The 19,675-nt window shown below is 38.5% G+C and overlaps 1 protein-coding gene across 2 annotated transcripts; it reads right to left on the bottom strand.

Annotated features, from left to right (window-relative positions):
* Positions 1-21: 21 nt before the first annotated feature.
* Positions 22-3,046, bottom strand: LOC121794443 (RNA demethylase ALKBH10B-like). Of its 2 annotated transcripts, none has more exons than XM_042192605.1 (7): positions 2,395-3,046; positions 1,986-2,098; positions 1,768-1,885; positions 1,442-1,558; positions 1,240-1,355; positions 927-1,081; positions 22-725 (listed from the first exon to the last, which is right to left on the bottom strand). In XM_042192605.1, the coding sequence occupies exons 1-7, from the start codon at positions 2,855-2,857 to the stop codon at positions 308-310; spliced, it is 1,500 nt and encodes a 499-aa protein (XP_042048539.1). In that variant the 5' UTR covers positions 2,858-3,046; the 3' UTR covers positions 22-307. The 2 variants fall into 2 exon arrangements, with proteins under 2 accessions (XP_042048539.1, XP_042048540.1); XM_042192606.1 differs by having other exon boundaries at positions 1,789-1,885.
* Between the last annotated feature and the right edge of the window lie 16,629 nt (positions 3,047-19,675).

The raw sequence follows: 19,675 nt of genomic DNA, 5'->3' as shown, positions 1-19,675 counted from the left end.
TGTCTTGAATTTAAGTTTAGATTGCTGACAAAAAGGGATAACTTTCGAAATCTCAAAATAAGATTCAACCTGAAGATAAACAAGTTGATACAACACTGAACTCTCTCTTGCCTATTCTAAACTTCAACTTCCAACTGTGGGAAATTCAAAATTTCTAATTCTAAACCTATTTGAATAGAAGTGGAGTAAAACATAACGAAGCCCCAACTCATTTCCAGCTGGAAAAATTGCTTCTTTAAAGTATATAAGCAATAGCAAAATTCAACTTAAAAATCTCTAGCGCATACAAAACTCACTGCACCAATCCTCAACTCTGTGTATCTAGAGTGGAAGGGAGAGGAAGAAACCGCTGTCTCTGTGCGCGCGGTGGGAGGTGCTTTGCAGGTTTGGGCAACCCGACACTCCATGGAAGGAAAACCCCGGTGCCACCACGTGGGGTACCTCCAGGGCTGATAGCCATTGGGCTCAATGGGGCGAGCATCACAACAGGAGACTGCAGAAAGCCACATTTGGGGATTCCATCAAAAGTCTCGTAGCTATCTTGCGTTGTGTATGGAGCTGTGAGCCCTTGTTGCCATATGTTCATGGATTCGAAACTACTCTCTGCCTCGGCCCGTCTGAGACTCCTCACCCTGAAGAAAGAAATGCTCACCCTTCTATTTTGAGAGGAGCACATAGCATGCCTAGCTGTGTCTGAACTACTTCTTCTCATCACTAAAAGAGACCTGAAAATGACCAAAATCGAACTTGCAGATTTTTCTTAAAATAAATGTGCACAATGAAAATCTAGTGCGACAGACTTGGATTAAAATTTTGAGGCATTTAATCACAAGAATCACCATGCCAGAAGCAACGGTTTAATTGAAAGAAAAGATGAGACGAAATGAGATTCAATGTTCACAAATAAAAGTGCAGGAACTACACACCCTTCCTTGAGAGAGAGGGTGAGGGGTCCTTTGTAGTTTCCTTCACTATCACTGAAGAGTGTTCGGCCAAATGCCATTGTTGACTTTGAGAGCAGCAAGATGGAGAGGGGCTGGTCCAAGTGAGGCGGTTTCAGGAAAGGGTGAGAATACTCTCCCTGCAAAAATCAACAAGCTATTCTAGTTCATAATCTTCCTATTAGTACAGAGATGAAATGAGGTCCCACTAAAATGTTGGCATTCTTAGGGCATTCGCTATTTGAATTATCAAAAATGCGTGGTGGAAAGATAAAAGACGAAGCTGAGGGATACGTACCTCGTCAAAGAAGTTTATGATGCAGCTATTGGGTTTCCTGTTCTCTGGAATCAGATGCCACTGAATCAAGTGATCGATCACATCCTGGATAAGAGCTGGAATCGGCTGAATGTAGCCTGTTTCACGTCGTAGAATGCTTCTTTGTAAATAAAAAAACTGACATAAAAAGTAGTTAATGCATTTGAATGCAAACTTGGCATACTCTTTTGAAATTTATCAGTAGCATCTTCTTTTATCTGCCCAAAAATGGGAACCCCAAGCTGGATCAGCTCTCTCTTGTTCCCTTTCACATGCTGATTGTATAAAATGTAGGTGTCTCCTGAAATCAATACGAAACATTTGATAAGAAATCTCTACAACGTGCAAATCTAGAAGATGCATAATGTTTATAAATAAAGTAAATATTAATAACCAAATCTGCTCAAGCAAACCTATAAAAGATGCCCTTTAAAATCTCAATTCATAACTTCTAGCAGCAAAAGTAAAAAAAAAAATCTATTTTAACGCCAAAAGAATCACAAGATCTACCCGAGAGTTCACCATCCCTACCAGCCAAACGGAGTTCATTGACAAAGTCACTCAACTTTGAGAGCTCAGCACCAGTGAATATGTCTTGGTACAACTTGAGGCCTCTAACAACATTCACCTGTCATCCCATTATATATGTACGATGATCAGAAGATGCTCGTTGCATGTGCTGTGCGCGTGAAACAGACACATATACACATGAGAAAGAGGAGACTTGCCATTTGCCCCTTTACTGGCTCTTTCGCCACAAACCCTTTCGTCATCTTGATCTGGGCTTGGCGCGCCTCACATTCGTCGTGGTTAGAACATAATATCTGCAGTTCCTGGGATCCTGCAGTCCAGAATATGAGAAGAGATTTCAATGGCGAATACCATATTAGAACAAATCAACATTGCTTTACTCATGTTTCATTCTACAGATCCTCCTTTTCATGCAAGCACAAACATTATCCGCAATTTAAATCAAGATTATAGCTTTAGGAAATGAATGCATGATCCAGAATTTATAGCTTACTCAAATCAGTGAAATCGCAAAAATGCTCGAAAATCCATCACTTAATCAAATAGTAGTAGTATAGATAATGATCGAATTTGGAGGAAATCAATCACTAAAACCACAGTAATTACCTGAATCAGTGTAATCACTTTCCGGCGAATCGACCACCGTGGAGCCGCCGTCTTCAGCCACCGTTTCTCCGGCGTCATTATCACTACCGTCCACGCACTCCTCCTTTACCGCAACCACAGGGTCCCGCTTCTTCTCGGCGACTTTCTCGAGCTCGGCGACCACATCAACAATGGGGTAGTACTTCTGCATCTGAAGGATCGGGACCCAATTGAGGCGCCTGTGATGAATCGCGGCGTAGACAGATCCGTAATCGGCCACTCCGGCGATGGCCTCGAGCTCCTGCAGGTGGGTGCAGAGGGCGTCGATGATGGCGTTGGCCGCCGCGAACTCACCGCGGAACCAGGCGATGATGGCGTCCTTGGCGAAGACCTCCGGAACTGCCGCAGAGAGGAGCTGCGGGAGCACGATGGGCTTCGACGGAGCCCGGTCGCCTTGTAGCACTACGCCGGCCGCCGGCGCCATATGAGAGAAATGTAGAGGTGGGAATTGGGGAATGGAGATTGTGTGAGAGTGTTATTGCATCAAAGTGGCGATGAATGTTTTTATTGATGTGTGAAATTGTTGGGAGTTATATTGTTGAAAATAGAGGTGAAGAAATTGGTTAGTGTGGTGAGCGGAGAAACACGAGAAAAAGGTGGTGGCGAAAGCGAGGGTTAGGATCTCGGGGGTTTAGGTGGAAATTCATTAATCTGTCTAAATATGGGATATTCATTTTCTTCTATTTACTTTCGCTAACCAAACTAATAAACATTGGTAGTATTTAATTAACCCTTTTGTTTTATTAGTGCAAAGCTACTACTACTATACGGAGTACTAAAATAAAACTGCTGCTACTACTACTATACGGAGTACTAAAATAAAACTACTAATCGTATTACTAAGTGCGGCACCTTTGGTACCAAGAATGATGTCACCCGCTGAAAAGCCACCAAAATTTGGAGGATCTAACTTCAAGAGATGGTACCAAAGGTGTTGTTCTACTTGACAACATTGGACGTCGCCAACTTCCTCACGGATAACGAGCCGCCGGGCCAAGTGATCAAGAGACAAGGATCGAGGTCATGGCGGACTAGGAAGCTTGGCGCAAAGGAGACTATCTTTGTAAAAATTTCATTCTAAGTGCTTTAGATGATAGTTTATACAATGTATTCTCCGTTGTAACCACATCAAAAGAAATGTGGGAAAGCCTAGAAAAGAAGTATAGCATTGACAATGCAGGAACAAAGAATTTTGTAGTAGCCAAATTTTTGGACTACAAAATGGTCGACTCTCGACCCGTCATGGAACAAGTTCAAGAGTTCCAAATGATTATCCATGGACTCGTGGCTGAAGGGATGACCTTGCCCGACAACTTCACAAGGGGCACGATCATCGAGAAGCTTCCTTCTGGTTGGAAGGACATCAAGAACTACCTCAAGCACAAGCGAAAGAGGATTACTCTCGAAGACTTGATCGTGAAATTGCGCATTGAAGCTGATGTGCGCAAAACCGATCAAAAGGCTAAGGGCTACAGCCCACTTGATGCAAAAGCCAACCTGTTGGAGCGGGGTGGTCCCTCCACAAACGCCCTCACCCAAGTCGTCCCAATGAGAATGACAAAGGGAAGGGAAAGCAGTCTGCAAATAAGTTTGAAGGCGACTGCTACAAATGTGGCAAACCTGACCACTTTGCCAAAGATTGCCGCAGCAAGAAGAAGAAACCGGTTGCCCACGTCATTGAGAAGGAGTTCAAAGACTGGGATGAAAGTGACCTCGTTGATGTGGTCACTGAAGAAGTTAACCTTGTTGATAACAAGGGTGGCTGGTACATTGACACCGGCGCTACTGCTCATGTCTGCTCAGACAAAAGCAAATTTGTTTCCTACACTGCTGTTGAAGGGATGAAGGGATGAAGATCAATATGGGGAATCAAGCATCATCCGAAGTCCTCGGCATTAGAAATGTGATCCTCATGATGACGTCCAACGTCTCAATCACTTTGAAGGATGTGCTACATATCCCGGACATTCCCAAGAACCTAGTGTCAGGATCAATACTAGTTAATAAGGGGTTTAAACTTATATTTGAGTTTGATAGGTTCGCATTGTATAAGTTTGGGAAGTCCCTCGGAAAAGGTTATGTAACCGATGGATTTTTCAAACTTAGTGTGGCTACACGCCTTGTCCCAAAGCCTTTGGCTAATAATAATAAAGCATCTACTTCCTCTTACTTGAATGAATGTTCAAGTTTGTGGCATTGTAGATTGAGACATGTAAATTCAAAAGCCATTAAAAGATTAGTAAATTTACTAAAGGCAAATGAAGTGGATACCCAAGACAAATGTGAAATATGTCTTGAAGCAAAAATGACTAAGTTACCGTTTCACTCGGTTGAACGGAACACAAAACCCCTTGAATTAATTCACACGGATGTATGTGATTTAAAGTTAGTGCAAACTAGAGGTGGTAAAAAGTACTTTATCACTTTTATAGATGATTGCACAAGATATTGCTACATTTATCTTTTAAGAAGTAAAGATGAAGCAATTGAATCATTCAAAAATTATAAGAACAAAGTTGAGAATCAACTTGGTTGTAAAATCAAAGCAATTCGAAGTGATAGAGGAGGCGAGTATGTGGCCCCGTTTGAGGAGTTATGCAACACAAGTGGTATAATTCATCAAACAACTGTTCCATACTCACCACAATCTAATGGTGTTGCAGAACACAAAAATCAAACTCTAAAAGAGATGATGAATGCGTTGCTACTAAGTTCAGGATTACCCCATAACATGTGGGGGGAAGCTATCTTGATGGCTAACTATATCCTAAACAAAATCCCACTAAAAGGAAAAGACATCACTCCTTATGAGTTGTTGAAAGGAAGGAAGCCATACTACAAATACCTCAAAGTATGTGGGTGTTCGGCGAAGGTAATGGTTCCTCCGCCAAAGAAGTTACAATTGGCCCCAAAACAGTTGATTGTATCTTCATTGGATATGCACTTAACACTAGTGCATATAGATTTGTTGTTCACAAGTCTGAAATATCGACTATAATAGTAGGAACAACAATCGAGTCAAAGAATGCCGTATTTCTAGAAAATACATTTCCTTGCAAAGACAAAGAAGAGGTCACAACCAATTCTGAAATGAGAATTGAAGATGAAACAACTAGTTCTAAATCAGTAGATGAAGAACCTCAATCGCGAAAGCGAGCAAGGCCTGATCCAAGTGATGCAGTACTAAGACGTGGTAGTAGGGTCAGAACACCAAAAATATTTGGTCCTGACTACATTGGTTTTATGTTGGATGAAGAACCAACATTTATAAAAGTAGCATTTGCTGGCCCAGACGGGTTACATTGGAGAGAAGCTGTTCAAAGCGAAATTTATGCATATTTCGTGCATCGGTTTAGGGGTGAAATGTATGCTACTTGATCAGTTTATCGCGCAAAGCAAGTGTTAATTGTGCAGGAATGCCGCTTGACCAAGCGCAACAAGGCCAAGCTGACCAAGCTGGTGCAGATGGCGAAAAAGGCCAAAAATCGGGTGGAATGATCAAGGGGGTGATCAAGCAGTTAGGCGGGGACCACGACATTCTAGAAGAGAAGCACGTGTAGCTGATGCGTTGGATAGGATCATCAATCAGTTATCAAGAACGAAGGAGAATCCTCATTCGATTGCTGAGGGGCCACCACATTCTAGAAGAAGGGGCACGTGTCAATGGATGAGATGCGCGATCCTAGAGTGAGCGAATATTCTCTGCTTAAATCGTTATCTAGTTGGAGGTCGTTGCGGCGAGCTTATAAATAGAGAATGTGCCACCATAATGAGGGAGTTCGATAGCTTCTTCTTTTGGATCTTCTTTTTTATCATCTTCCTTCCGCTTCTAGTTTAGCTTTTCTTTTTAGTTTAGTTCTCAGTTCCAAGTTTTCCCCAGCTCCAAAGATAGCTTAGTTAGATAATAGCAATGGCTAGTTAGAAGAGAGCGACCGAAAGGGAGCGCGACAGAGAATTCAATATATGTTCGCCGTTGTCTCAAGTTTCCGATTGAGAGCTTCTCGGCTTTACTCGCTTTCTTACTTTCTAAAGTTATTAGCTTAGTTAAATTCCTTGTTTTTCCGTAGTTAAAGAATCGATCTTTTGTATTCCGCATGTTCACAGTACTGTTTTGAGCATTGAGTATAAAAATCGGAGTTATATTGTTTTCGTCATCTTGTCTACTGTTCCAGTTTAGCTTTAACTTTAAAATCTTTGATCCTGTGTTTAGCTATGTTGAATGAAAAAGTGATTTGTAGTTCCAAAGGATGTTTAGGTAGTTAAGTCCTTTTCAAGCATGATAAGTTACTTGATCCAATAGTTAGTTTACATTCTGCCTAGCGTAATCCAGTAGTTTTTAAACTCCCAACTTAAAGCGTGGCTGCAGCCGACCCCTGTTCACTATTCACACACTCAACGCACCGGTTTCTCTGTAGGATCGACCCCGTACTTGTCGCTTTACTGTTAAAGTAGTGCATGTTTGGGAGTTATAAATATATTTCGATGGAGCGAGAGAGAACGCCTTGATCATGTGGAAACGACATTTGCTAACTGAACGCCTTGATCATGTGGAAACGACATTTGCTAACTGATCCACTTGGTTTAGTTATCTTCCATATAGCTTGATCCAATCCGCGCTTCTCCGAACTCACCACCACACTTGGATGTTGGTTGATCAACCAGAAGGTACTAAACCTTTAGGGTGCAAATGGGTACTTAAAAGGAAATTTAAGGCCGATAGAACAGTGGATAAATATAAAGCTCGACTGGTGGTAAAGGGTTTTAAATTTATCCGAGTGCTTCTCGCGATTGTTGCACTGCACAATCTTGCGATTCATCAAATGGATGTTAAGATTGCGTTTCTAAATGGTGAATTAGAAGATGAAATCTATATGGAACAACCCGAAGGGTTTGTAGTACCTGGACAAGAGAAAAATGTATCCAAACTAGTAAAGTCCCTATATGGATTGAAACAAGCGCCGTTGCAATGACACTTGAAATTTGATAATGTGATGTTATCAAATGAGTTTAAAATCAACGAATGCGACAAATGTGTCTATATTAAGAACACTGATAACGGATATGTTATAGTGTGTCTTTACGTTAATGACATGTTAATCATGAGTATTAACACTCAAGTGATTAACGAGACCAAAGCCATGTTAAAAAGAAACTTTAGGGTTCACCTGTAACGAGGATTACATTTATCTGAGTGCTTCTCGCGATTGTTGCACTGCACAATCTTGCGATCCATCAAATGGATGTTAAGATTGCGTTTGTAAATGGTGAATTAGAAGATGAAATCTATATGGAACAACCCGAAGGCTTTGTAGTACCTGGACAAGAGAAAAAAGTATCCAAACTAGTAAAGTCCCAAGCGTCATTGCAATGGCACTTGAAATTTGATAATGTGATGTTATCAAATGAGTTTAAAATCAACGAATGCGACAAATGTGTCTATATTAAGAACACTGATAACGGATATGTTATAATGTGTCTTTACGTTGATGACATGTTAATCATGAGTATTAACACTCAAGTGATTAACGAGACCAAAGCCATGTTAAAAAGAAACTTTGACATGAAAGACATGGGTCTAGCCGATGTAATTCTTGGAATAAGAATTCTAAGAACATCTGATGGAATCATCTTAACCCAATCTCATTATGTTGAGAAAATACTGAAGAAATTCAAGGCCTATGATGGCGTACCGGTTAAGACTCCAATTGAACTCGACGTTCACTTGAGCAAAAACAAAGGCGAACTCGTTGCACAAGAAGAATATGCACAGGTCATTGGGTGCATTTTGTATTTGACTAATTGTACTCGACCGGACATTGTTTGTGCCGTGAACAAGTTGAGTCGCTACACGAGTAATCTAAGCAAAGAGCATTGGAGAGCTCTAGTAAGAGTTTTGAGATATCTAAAACATACTCAAAATCATGGCCTACACTTTTCGAGATACCCCCAGGTACTTGAAGGGTACTGTTATGGGAATTGGATGTCCGAAAATAAGGACTTACTTTCAACAAGTGGATACATCTTTACTATTGGGGGTGGTGTTGTCTCGTGGAAATCCACAAAACAGACATGCATAGCCCGATCAACCATGAAATGGGAATTCATAGCTTTAGATAAAGCTGGTGAAGAAGCCGAATGGCTTAAGAATTTCCTTGAGGATATTCCATGTTGGTCTAAGCCAGTGCCTCCAGTGTTGATTCACTGTGATAGCCAAGCCGCTATTGGAAGGGCAAATAATGGCTTCTATAACGGTAAGTCTCGACATATTCGTCGACGGCCTATGTGAAGTCAATAGATAATCTAGCGGATCCGCTAACCAAAGGGTTAAATCGTGATCAAATGAACAAGTTGCTAGAGGGAATGGGTTTGAAATCCACAAACTAAAGAATTGTCATAGTGGGAACCCAACCATGATGACTGGAGATCCCAAGAACTTGGTTCAATGGGAAAACTAAGTTATGAGAGTTCGTGTGAAACACTCATCTATATATATTCCATAGAGAGCAATAGAGTGTTGAAAAACTTGCCTTGTGGTAAGACTAAGTCTATGACTTTTAATGATTCCTAAGGATCTCGAGTAGATTGAGTTCTCAAGGAGACCGAGTAGGGCAAGATACTCGACTAGGAATCACCTATGTAAGCGTGAAGTGTGGTCGCTTCGTATAATACACTTATGAATCCAAAGTGGTGTCCAAGGCCGCAAAGGACACAAAACGTGAGAACGGATGAGGTTGGGGTGTTTAAGTGTTAACACCATTGTCTCAGTGCACGCCGTGGAGGAATAGTTCAAAGCATCGCGCTATTAGGCCACCTGCGTATCCGATGGTGTTGACTATGGATGGTTCAAAGCTAAAAACTACCTATCCTTATGCTTATATACCTCTCGAGGGTTGAGCTTGTGTCTACATGCATATGCATTTGGTTATTTCCACTCATGTGGATGATTGTTTGAATCTATGCCCGGTCAAAGGATTTTGACCAATTATAATTTCAACGAGACATTTAATTTATTGAAATTAAATGATATAGCGTCAATCTACATTCGGAGTAGATGACTTTTCAAATCTGATTCCCAGTGAGTGAGAAATAATGGATTAAAGTTGTGCAAAATTACAAACTAATTAAATGAGCTATGAGAGAAGCCATGAGATTAATTAAGAGAGTTAATTATCCCATATTGGAAGTTACAACCTTATTAATCAAGTATTTAATAAGAAGAATTATTCCATGTAATAATTATAGCGGACTAAGATGGGCTATAGAACCCACACGCGCGCGCCGCCCGCCACACCGTGAGCCTCGAGCCCGAGCCCATGTTCGTGCCCATGCCCGTGCCCTTGGACTTGGATCTTGGCAATTGGTCCTTAGGTGTTCTTTGGGCCTGGTCGTGGGGCTCGGTGCTTGGGTTCGACCCAAGGCTGGTGTAGTTCTTTATAGACCACCACTGTTTCCACGTCAGCGAGCCAAACGAAATGACACCCCGTCAGTATGACGCGGTAAAGCCGACGCGGTAAAGCCAACGTGGTTGACACGTGATGAAGTCCACGTCGTGAACAAACCTAGACGCGCAGTGTGTACCGATACGTCCGTCCAGGAGCAGCCTCTCCAGCTCTCGTAACCAGTGGCGGACGTAGAAAAAAATTGTAGTAGGGGCTAAACTATATACTTACTTCGTCCGCGAAGAATGGTCTCATTAACTATTTTATTTCTATAAGTGATCTACACATTCCACTAACTCGTCTCAATCACGATTTATTACTAAACTGTAACTCATATTCCACTAACTTTCTTTATTCATTGCTAATATAATTCTTAAAACTCAGACTAAGTCAAAGTAAAACAACGAATCACAGATAAAGAATATACTCCCTCCGTCCTACAAGAATATGCACTCTTTCATTTTTAATCCGTCCCACAAGAATATGCACTTTCTAATTTTGGAAACTATTTTCTTTCTAATAAGGTGAGATCCATTCTCCACTAACAATACTTTATTACTTTTTATCTTTACATCTTTCTTATTTTATTAATTTTGTATTAAAACTCGTGCCGAACTCAAATTGAATATTCTCAAACTCTAAGCCAACATCTTAAACTTGAAAGAAACTATATGTAGAATCCTATATGAATTAAACTACACGGTCGATGCATGACATGTCTTTTCATATTTTCATTCTTAATATTTATAATAAAGTGTATATTAAAAGTCATATTTTTTAAAATAAATATTTGTATAATAGAATTGTAAAGAAATAAAGGAAAGGAAAAGAAAAGAATATTAAAAGTCATATTTTTTAAAATAAATATTTGTATAATAGAATTGTAAAGAAATAAAGGAAAGGAAAAGAAAAGAAAAAAGTAAAAAATTTGACTTTACAATATTAAAGCCACGCAACCTTTTTACCACATAGGTAATTAAAGAATATATAAAGTACTTAATTTATACTCACTACTCCAATAATCAAAGTGACGCTAGTCACGCTACTTTCAAGGGATACAATTATTGCTACTAGAATTAACTTCCTACATAAATGTATAATTAATAGTATACTTATTTTAGGGTGGGGTGGGACATCTTCTTCCCCAAGCCTGCTGTGAAAGCCATATATTCCCTAATTTGCATTTGCAAATTTTGAATTCTCAGATTCAATTCAGTGACTTCAGCCCCTTGTTAACATTAATCTAATGCGATTTAGTCTTCAATAGCATAGATTTGGGAAGGGCTAGAGACCGTTTCTTTGAAAATTTCAAAAGATTTTAGCATAGGATGAAAGGAAAATTTTTTTTGGGGAAGGGTTTAAGCCCCTCCTTGGCTCTTACTGTGTCCCCCAGTGCTCGTAACGCCTTGTAACGGTCGGCGGTTACGGTCTTGCAATGATGACATCATGGATGTTGACCCCTGCAGTGGACTGAGCCTATAAATAGGCTAGCCATTCCATGCATATCACACATCAAACACTCAAAGCATTATGCATCTCTTCCTCTCTGCATTGTTTTTCTGTCGAAGCTCAGCCCTCTCCTCCATCCAGTTCGCTGGAGCTCTGCTGATAGCAGTACTGCTTCACCAAAGACGTAGCCGTTTTATCTTTGGGGACGAAATGTCAATCCGAGAGCACTACCGGGGCGTATCTCGTCTTGCGGAAAGAGGACTCATTTACTCGGCTAACAACTGTTCACGGTTTACTGTTTCGATTTCTATTTTGTACTTCGTTTCAGTTTGTTCTTCTGTATTCCTTTTTAGGTTATATTACGTCCGGTTTATATCTTGTACTTTCAGAAACCAAGACGACGGTCATCCAAAAACAAACTTAAAGGAATAGAAAAAAGTCGGGGGCGTCACATGTTTGAACTGATAGTAAATTGAATATGATTTTGTTTGAACTAATAGTTGTACTTGATATCAAATTATTGTTATAGTGACTTTGTTATTTCGTATTGTTACTTTGTTTTTCTCTTTTCTTGATTAGTTGCAAAGAAATACGTAGTGTTGTGCTAAATAAACAAATAAATATAAAAACTTAAATCTATAATACATATGGATTATCAATAAAAAGAAATAGTCGAAAATGCAAGACAAACTTATCGACTAGCATCTATATGTCGGTAACACTGACATACAAAGTTGTCAACAAACGGTGTAATGAACATCGTTTCCTTAGCAACGGACCCATGTTTAGTTGGCGGGAAAGTAAAGTTGGCAAGGAATATGATTACTAGAAAAATGAATCTCTAGAATATGATTCCTAATAACTTTACTTTCCTGTGTTTGGAGAATACCAAGATTTTAAATTTTGTAGTATTTCATTTAAACACCGAACTAAAGATAGATTTATTATTATTTTATTTATAAAAAGAATAATAAAATTTTTTAATAAATTATTAATTACAAATGATGACAATTATATTATTATATATTTATTATTATGATGGATAGTTTAAATATGAATCATCCATCACAATATATAATAATACAAGTATAATTATAGTTACATGGAGTATTATAATCATAAATAATTATAATAATAATAATTATTATTATTATTATTATTATTATTATTATTATTATTACTATTATAATATTTAAGGATATTATAATTAAATAAATTTTATAATTTAGAATTTCACTACGATTTTATTAATTATTAATTTATAAAATAATAATTAGTATTTATTACAATATAATTTATATTATATAATTATATTTTAATTATTTAATAAGTTATTAATTATTATTATGATAATAAAAATGTAACATCCCAAACTTTTGTGACTTTTATTTAATAAGTTGATTTGAAATTTCAATTATGAAATTTTTGTTCTTATGTGATTAAGTGAATTAAGTGAAATAATTATCGTGGGTGATGTGGAATGAAGTGGTTGATAATTTTTACATTTTCCGATGTGGGGAAATAATTAATAGGATCATGCATTTACTTTTGTTCGAGTCAATTCATTGGAATTTTCGGCCTCTTCAAAATTATTGGAATTAATATTCTCTTCTTGGATTTAATTAATTATTTTGGGATATTTATCCAAATTAAATCCAAACCAAATTATCCCTAATTTATGCTACATGAAATTCGAACTCTAGCTATTTTTTTTTGGGAGTTGCGAAAAATCCCCTATTTAATAGGAGGATGAATTATTTTTCTTTGATTTAATTGGTGCCTTATTGATTCCCTTCTTTTATTTCAAATCCAATTAAATCATGCCACATTTTATTTCCTCACTCTAATTGAATTGTTATTTGAAATATTTCCTTGGCTATTTGAGCCAAATAATTTTCGGCCCCTTCACTAATTTTTGGGAGAGTAATTTATTTGTTTCCTATTTTGTGGAATCCCTTTTTATTCAAATAAATACCTATGTCTAATTAATTGGGGATGTGAATATTTTCCTTCTATTTGGTCTCCACCCCACACGCCCCTATGCCTTTTTTTCATTGAGGGAATTTAATTATTTGTTACCTATTTCATGGGAGCCTTTTTCCTATAACGAAATTTCCTAAGTTAAATCCTATTCTATTTAATTGGGGATTTAAATAATTTCCTTGTGCATTCCTCCTCAAATTTTTGGCCACTACCTCATGTTTTTGCTACTTGGAGATTTAATTTATTTGTTCCCATGTATTCATTATTTTTATTTCCTAATTTATGAATATATCCTTCAAGTAAATACCAAATAAATTCCTTGTTGTGTATACATGGAGTTTTCGAAAATTTCCTCATCTCCCACATGCCTATTTTATTCTTTTAATTATGGGACTTTTTATTTCATTTGACCATTATTTTATTTCCCCATAATTAAGTAAATATTCCTTAAAACTTTAACCTAATACTACAAAAAAACACTTAAACAAACCCTAGCCCCCTTTCTCAAAAAAAAAACGCCACCCCCTCTCCCTCATTCTCTCCCACACGTCTTCTCTCCTCTCCCACTCTCCCATCTCCAAAAATCCTCCATCCAACTCTTGTTATTGCAATCCGTTGAAGTTTATTTTCAAGAGTCTCCGACGAATTGCATCGTCCATCGTTTCTACCGATTCATTTTGTCAAAGGAAGGTATATTGTTCACTTTTCCTCATCCTATCCGTTTTAAACATGTTCTTGAGTCCTACATGCATGTAGTGGGTGTAGGTTTGATAGATCGCAAGTTTTAACGGGGAAAGTGTGTTTTCGTAAGAACTTGGATGATATTGTGTTTTGATTGAAATCACGTGTTGTTGGATTGGAATATTTGGTGAATAATATGAGTTTATGTGCAAATATATGTATGAGGAACTTGCAAGCATGGTTATGTGTTTTCGAGCATGAGAAATCGGTGGTTGTGTGATGTAAGATGAAAACCCTATTTACGAACTTGAATCTGAAATCTGTGGTGCACGACCAGTGGCTTATGATCTGTAATTCACCCAACAAACGAATGAGTTTTGCTATGAAATTTTTACTGAGTAAACTTCAAGGTGTTTTCTGTGTCTCGTGTGATTTTCAGCCCTTTTTTATCTAAAAATGAATTTTTAATAAATTTTTGAAGTTGACTGCGCAAATCTGCCAGAAACTTGAGTTCTCGCCATGAATGTTTCGTTTTCTGTTTGAATGACCAAATGACCTCCGATTAATGTGATTCTTGAACTATATGAAAATTTGAAGTGTCTTCCAAGTCTTGTTAAATTTTCATCCTTTTTGGGCATTGGATGAAATTACGGTAAATTTTTCAAATGAACTGCGCAATACTGTCAAAAATTGTATGTTCCGACCAGAGAGTTTAATATGTGATATGACTGACTAAATGACGTGATTTCGGTGTGAAAATTTTCTTGGATGAACTTGAATGTGTCTTCTGTATTGTGACCAAAATTTAGCTTCTTTTGAGGTCGGATGAATTTATAGTGATTTTTACCAAACGGTCGCGCAGTACTGTCAGTTTTCTGCCTTGTTAAAATGACATCTAGTTTCAAGTTTAAAAGTGTTATATGATGCATGTATGTCCAAGGAACGTGTTTAAATGATGTGATCACGTGTGATAAGTTGAAATGTGATACGTGTGTCTTTACACCTTTGTGACGTATGCTGGGTTGGGGAATTGAGAAAGACGATGAGAGAGAAACGATAGGACATGCATAGTAATATGTTGATGTGTGAGGCTGACTTGTGTTGTCGTTGACAAGGGTGTTGTGTATTCGTGAACTCGAGGATCGAGAGTTGCTAAGTTGGGTTGTGAATTGCTAAGCGAACGAGGTGGGTTTTCTTTTCAAACCTCTTTATTTTTCCGAAAATATGATGTGGTGTTATAAGGGTGGTTTAAAGTGTTATGTCATGCCGTGATTGTTTTGATGTTGAGATTTTTGCCTGATGCCTAGTTCGTTTGAGTTTGCTCCGTTAGGCTATAGGGCTATGTTGAGATTGTGCTTGATGCCTAGTTTGTGAGTTCGCTCCATTAGGCTAAAGGGCTAGGATAAACGAATTCGGGTCTGAGTAGGGCCGCAAACCCTATCAGGCTGTGTACACAGAGGAGATCGTGAGCCGTCCTTGCTAGTCGGCCGGTCTCGTGGGCGAATAGTGTGGCCACACTTTCGTCGCACTATGGTAAGAGGATGTGATTGATTGATTGTTGAGAAAGTGGGGACTTTGTTTTGACCGGCCGGTCTGTGAAAAGTGTTTTTGTGATACTCGTGATATTTCTTAAATAAACGTAAAAACTCGAGTTCACCGGTATGGATGACATAACTGTTATAAAATGTTTTCGGCATGAGCCCATTGAGTACAACAAGTACTCAGCCCTGCATATCCTTTTTCTTTATGTGCAGGTTGAGGGGTGATGTTGCGGCGGATGTTGAGTGAGCTTTAGGAATTCCCGGATGCGTCGTGTCTTCATACATAGGCGTCTCCCTTTGACTCTCTTGAATACTTGTTTTTCCGCTGCCGTGTTTGAAATAGATTTCTAGAAGTCTTCCGCACTATTTAATACTGCTTTATGACATTAATTACCTTGCGATATTAACCCGATGCTTAATTATTTAATGATTAAAACTTTTCTTTTGAAGTTTTGTTTAAGATGTTGTCTTTCATTGTTTTCTCCTTCTTCTTCCCCGCTCCTTAGTCCCTTCCCTAGTCACGATTTCCCCGTCTTTACTATCCTTAGTAAGGGCGGTCGTGACAAAAAATTATGTATAAATATTATAATACAAAGTTATAATTATGATCATTTTAATTATAGTTATTTATTATTCTGAAATTAAGTATGATTTGTAATTTAAAATTATTTTTAAAACATTGTAATTAAATAATAATAATAATAATAATAATAATAATTAAATATGTAAGAATTCTAAAACTGGGAAAAAGAATACCTAAAAAAAGTTAGGATTCAGAATCCTGGAAAGTTGTACTAACTTTCCTTTTTCTTGGGATTCTGATTACTTTCCCAGTTTGATTAAAAATCGAAACAAACACGTGAATTTAAAATTGAAGGAATCAAATTACTTTCCCAGACAGAATTCTGGCAATCAAAAATGTCCTTAGTGTGTTATTGGTGAACACGTCTAGAGGATGATTTCCATATGATAACTCACTGAATGAGAATGTCATTGTTGGTCCATTAATAAGACCATCCACTACGCTGTCTCTATACCGTCCCTTAACTACTATTTGACCACTATTTGAGGGCCACACTGTCCTTTTTTCCTCCATCCCTTAACTAAGGGACGGAACCTGCAACGCTCCGTCCCTTAATTACTATTCATTTAATTTCATTTTATATTTATTTTTTCCAACCCAATTCAATTTAAACAAACACAATTCATTAAAATTAAAACAACATTACAACTTAAACTTTAAACAAAAGAAAAAAAGACATAATTAAAATTCTAAAAAAATAAAAATGACATAATTTAATCTTCTCCGCCAAAGTTTTCCCAAATGTGCTAAATTAGATCCTCTTGGAGTTGGGTGTGGGCGCTAGAGTCGCGTGTCCTTGCCCGAATAGCCAACCGTTCTTGTATAGACGGATGCGCTCCACTTCGCGGCGGACTACTTGCGGTTGAGCTTCCGGGGGATTCGAGGTCCAACCAATTTCCCGCATCGGGTCCTTCGTCTCGGACAATCATGTTGTGCAAGATTATGCACGTATACATGATGTCGACCATGCTCTCCATGAACCACGAATGAGCCGGGGCTTTGATGATGTTGAAGCGCGCTTGGAGAACCCCGAACGCCCTCTCTACATCCTTGCGCGCAGCCTCCTGCTTCTGCGCAAAAAGAGTCTGCTTTGGGTTCGCATGCCTGCTGCACGTCTTCACGAAGGTCGGCCACTTCCTGGTAGATGCCGTCGGCGAGATAGTACCCCATTTTATACAGTCGGTTGTTGGCGACGAAGTTGATGGCAGGCGCTTTACCATCCAAAACTTTGGTCGGACTGGTGGAGCACTTTTACGTCGTTGTTCGAGCCAGAGACCCCGAAGTACGCGTGCCAGATCCAAAGCCAGTAGTCGGCAACGGCCTCGAGTACAACGGTTGGGTGGGTGCCTTTGTGGCCGCTCGTGTAGGACCCCCTCCAAGCCACCGGGCAATTCTTCCATTGCCAGTGCATGTAATCGACACTGCCAAGCATCCCGGGGAATCTGTGCACTTATTCGTGCAGGTTGAGGAGGAACTGACAATCGTCCGTGCTTGGCCTCCGGAGAAATTCGTCACTGAAGGCTGCCCGGACGCCTCTACAGAAGTTGAGCAAGCACATGCGCCCAGTGGTGTCTTCGATGTGGAGGTATTCATCGAATATGTCGGCCGTTTGTCCAGTCGCAAGCTGACGGATGGCTGCAGTACATTTCTGCAGCGTCGTGTGGCTAGGACGGCCGACCGCATCGAACCCTTCTCGGAAGAACTCTTTCCGGGCCGCCAAAGTATTCGCTATGTGGAGAAATAGCGGTTTACTCATGCGAAAACGGCGACGGAAGTAGGTATCTCCCCAATTGGGTTATCGCAGAAGTAGTCGTGCACTAACCGTGCGGCGGCTTCCTCCCGGTTCCGATTGATGTACTTCCGGGAGCGTCGTGGGGGTGGCGCGGCTTCCTCCGCCTCTCGTCGTCGATCTTCTTCAAGTGATTGTTCCATTAATTGACGCATTTGCTCAAAAGGATCCATTTGTTTGAGTTGATTTAAGATGGAAATTGGAGTGATAGAGAGGATTTGAGAGGAATAGATGTATGTTTGTGTTTGAAATGAGTATGAAATAGGATTATTTATAGAGTAAAAAAAATTTTAAAAAAGGAAAATAAAAAATTAACGGTAATATTAGCGTTTGAAAATTAAATTTTTTTTTCTTAAAATTCGATTTTTTTTTAAAAAAAATGAATTATTGCGTCATCTGTGACGACGCCCACTCGCGGGCCAGCGAGTGGGCGTCACGCATGCATCGGGGGCGCGACACGTCGCCCGGGCGCGTGACGGGCCGGCGCGTCCCTTGTCTCGCAGATACGGGCTACGAGACGGGCTGGGGACGAGCTACGGGACGGGACGAACGTTGCAACGCATCCCGCGGCGGAACAGTCCCTCCGAGACGGAATGCGAGCCGCGCGCGGGACGCGTAGGGGATGCTCTAATATTTACCAATGGCCTGAAATTCAGCGATGTTTTCTTTGTGACGTGCTGCTTTCGTTGACAATCTATCGATAAGACAACTATCAATAGCATTTTTAATTTTAACAAACAAATTCATCATTAAACTCCTTTTTTTTGCAATGCTAGAAACTAACTTTAAATTAAAACTTAAATAAAAAAGATATTTAAAAATATCACTAACAATATATTGAGACTAAAATGTTATCGAGTAGAAAAATAATCGATAACTGTTGCAAATATGTTGGATTGATACATTAAATGATTGAGTACATAATTGAAAAGTTATACGATTCTATTACTACTATACATTAGAGAAATTTTGATTCTATTACTACCTATTACTACTATACATTAGAAAATTTTAGTCAGATAATTGACAATGTCTTATTTGCAACTTATTATATGAAAAATAATTAAAAAATATTGTAATTTAAATATTTTCATCATTATTCATAATTGAGCATTTCTACTTCATTTCTAATTAAAGAATCTTTTTTTATTATTTTGATTATTGTTTCCAAATTATTACTAATTGGAATCTTTTCAACAAATCGCGATCATTGAATCTTATGTTATTAGTATTTAGTGCTTATTAAATAAAAAGTTGGGATAGCGTCAAACTGAACATTTTATTGCAGCAAGATCTGCCCCTCCGTTGCCAACTACGCTACACCTCTGCGGGCTCAAACTGAACATTTTAATTTGAACTGCTGAGCTCAAATTGAAGATATGAAGGTTACATGTTCAAAATAGTCAATTATATACTTAGTGCTTTATGTTTAATGTATTTATTTATATAGTTAGATGTCATGATATAGCATAATATATGGTAGTATATTTTATTAGTCATATGTCCAAAAATTTGTTCTATAACTTTTTTAATAGAATACCTATTCGGTAATAGTTCTTTTGTATAACAAAGTTTATGTGCGTAGCATTTATAAAATGAATAATCTATATTTTGGGTGTGACTAGAATGCAATGAAGGTATTATCTCTATTTATATATTAATTTGATGGCTATGATTATCCAGATCAGATTAATCTTCTAAACTCTGTCCATACTCGTACGATTTCTAAAATAATTGAGATTATCTAAAAAGTTGTAGTAAAATTTAGAGTTTGATA

The sequence above is a fragment of the Salvia splendens genome, chromosome 3 (assembly GCF_004379255.2).
Source record: "Salvia splendens isolate huo1 chromosome 3, SspV2, whole genome shotgun sequence".
Classification (NCBI taxonomy): domain Eukaryota; kingdom Viridiplantae; phylum Streptophyta; class Magnoliopsida; order Lamiales; family Lamiaceae; genus Salvia; species Salvia splendens.
Note: the sequence above shows the minus strand (reverse complement) of the source record. Positions and strands in the feature narration are given on the sequence as shown.

Coding starts and splice junctions, on each gene's coding strand:
- LOC121794443 (XM_042192605.1), bottom strand. CDS start 2,857: ATGGCGCCGGCGGCCGGCGTAGTGCTACAAGGCGACCGGGCTCCGTCG. Junction 2,099..2,394: donor AAGTGATTACACTGATTCAG/GTAATTACTGTG, acceptor TCTGGACTGCAG/GATCCCAGGAACTGCAGATA. Junction 1,356..1,441: donor TACTGATAAATTTCAAAAGA/GTATGCCAAGTT, acceptor GACGTGAAACAG/GCTACATTCAGCCGATTCCA.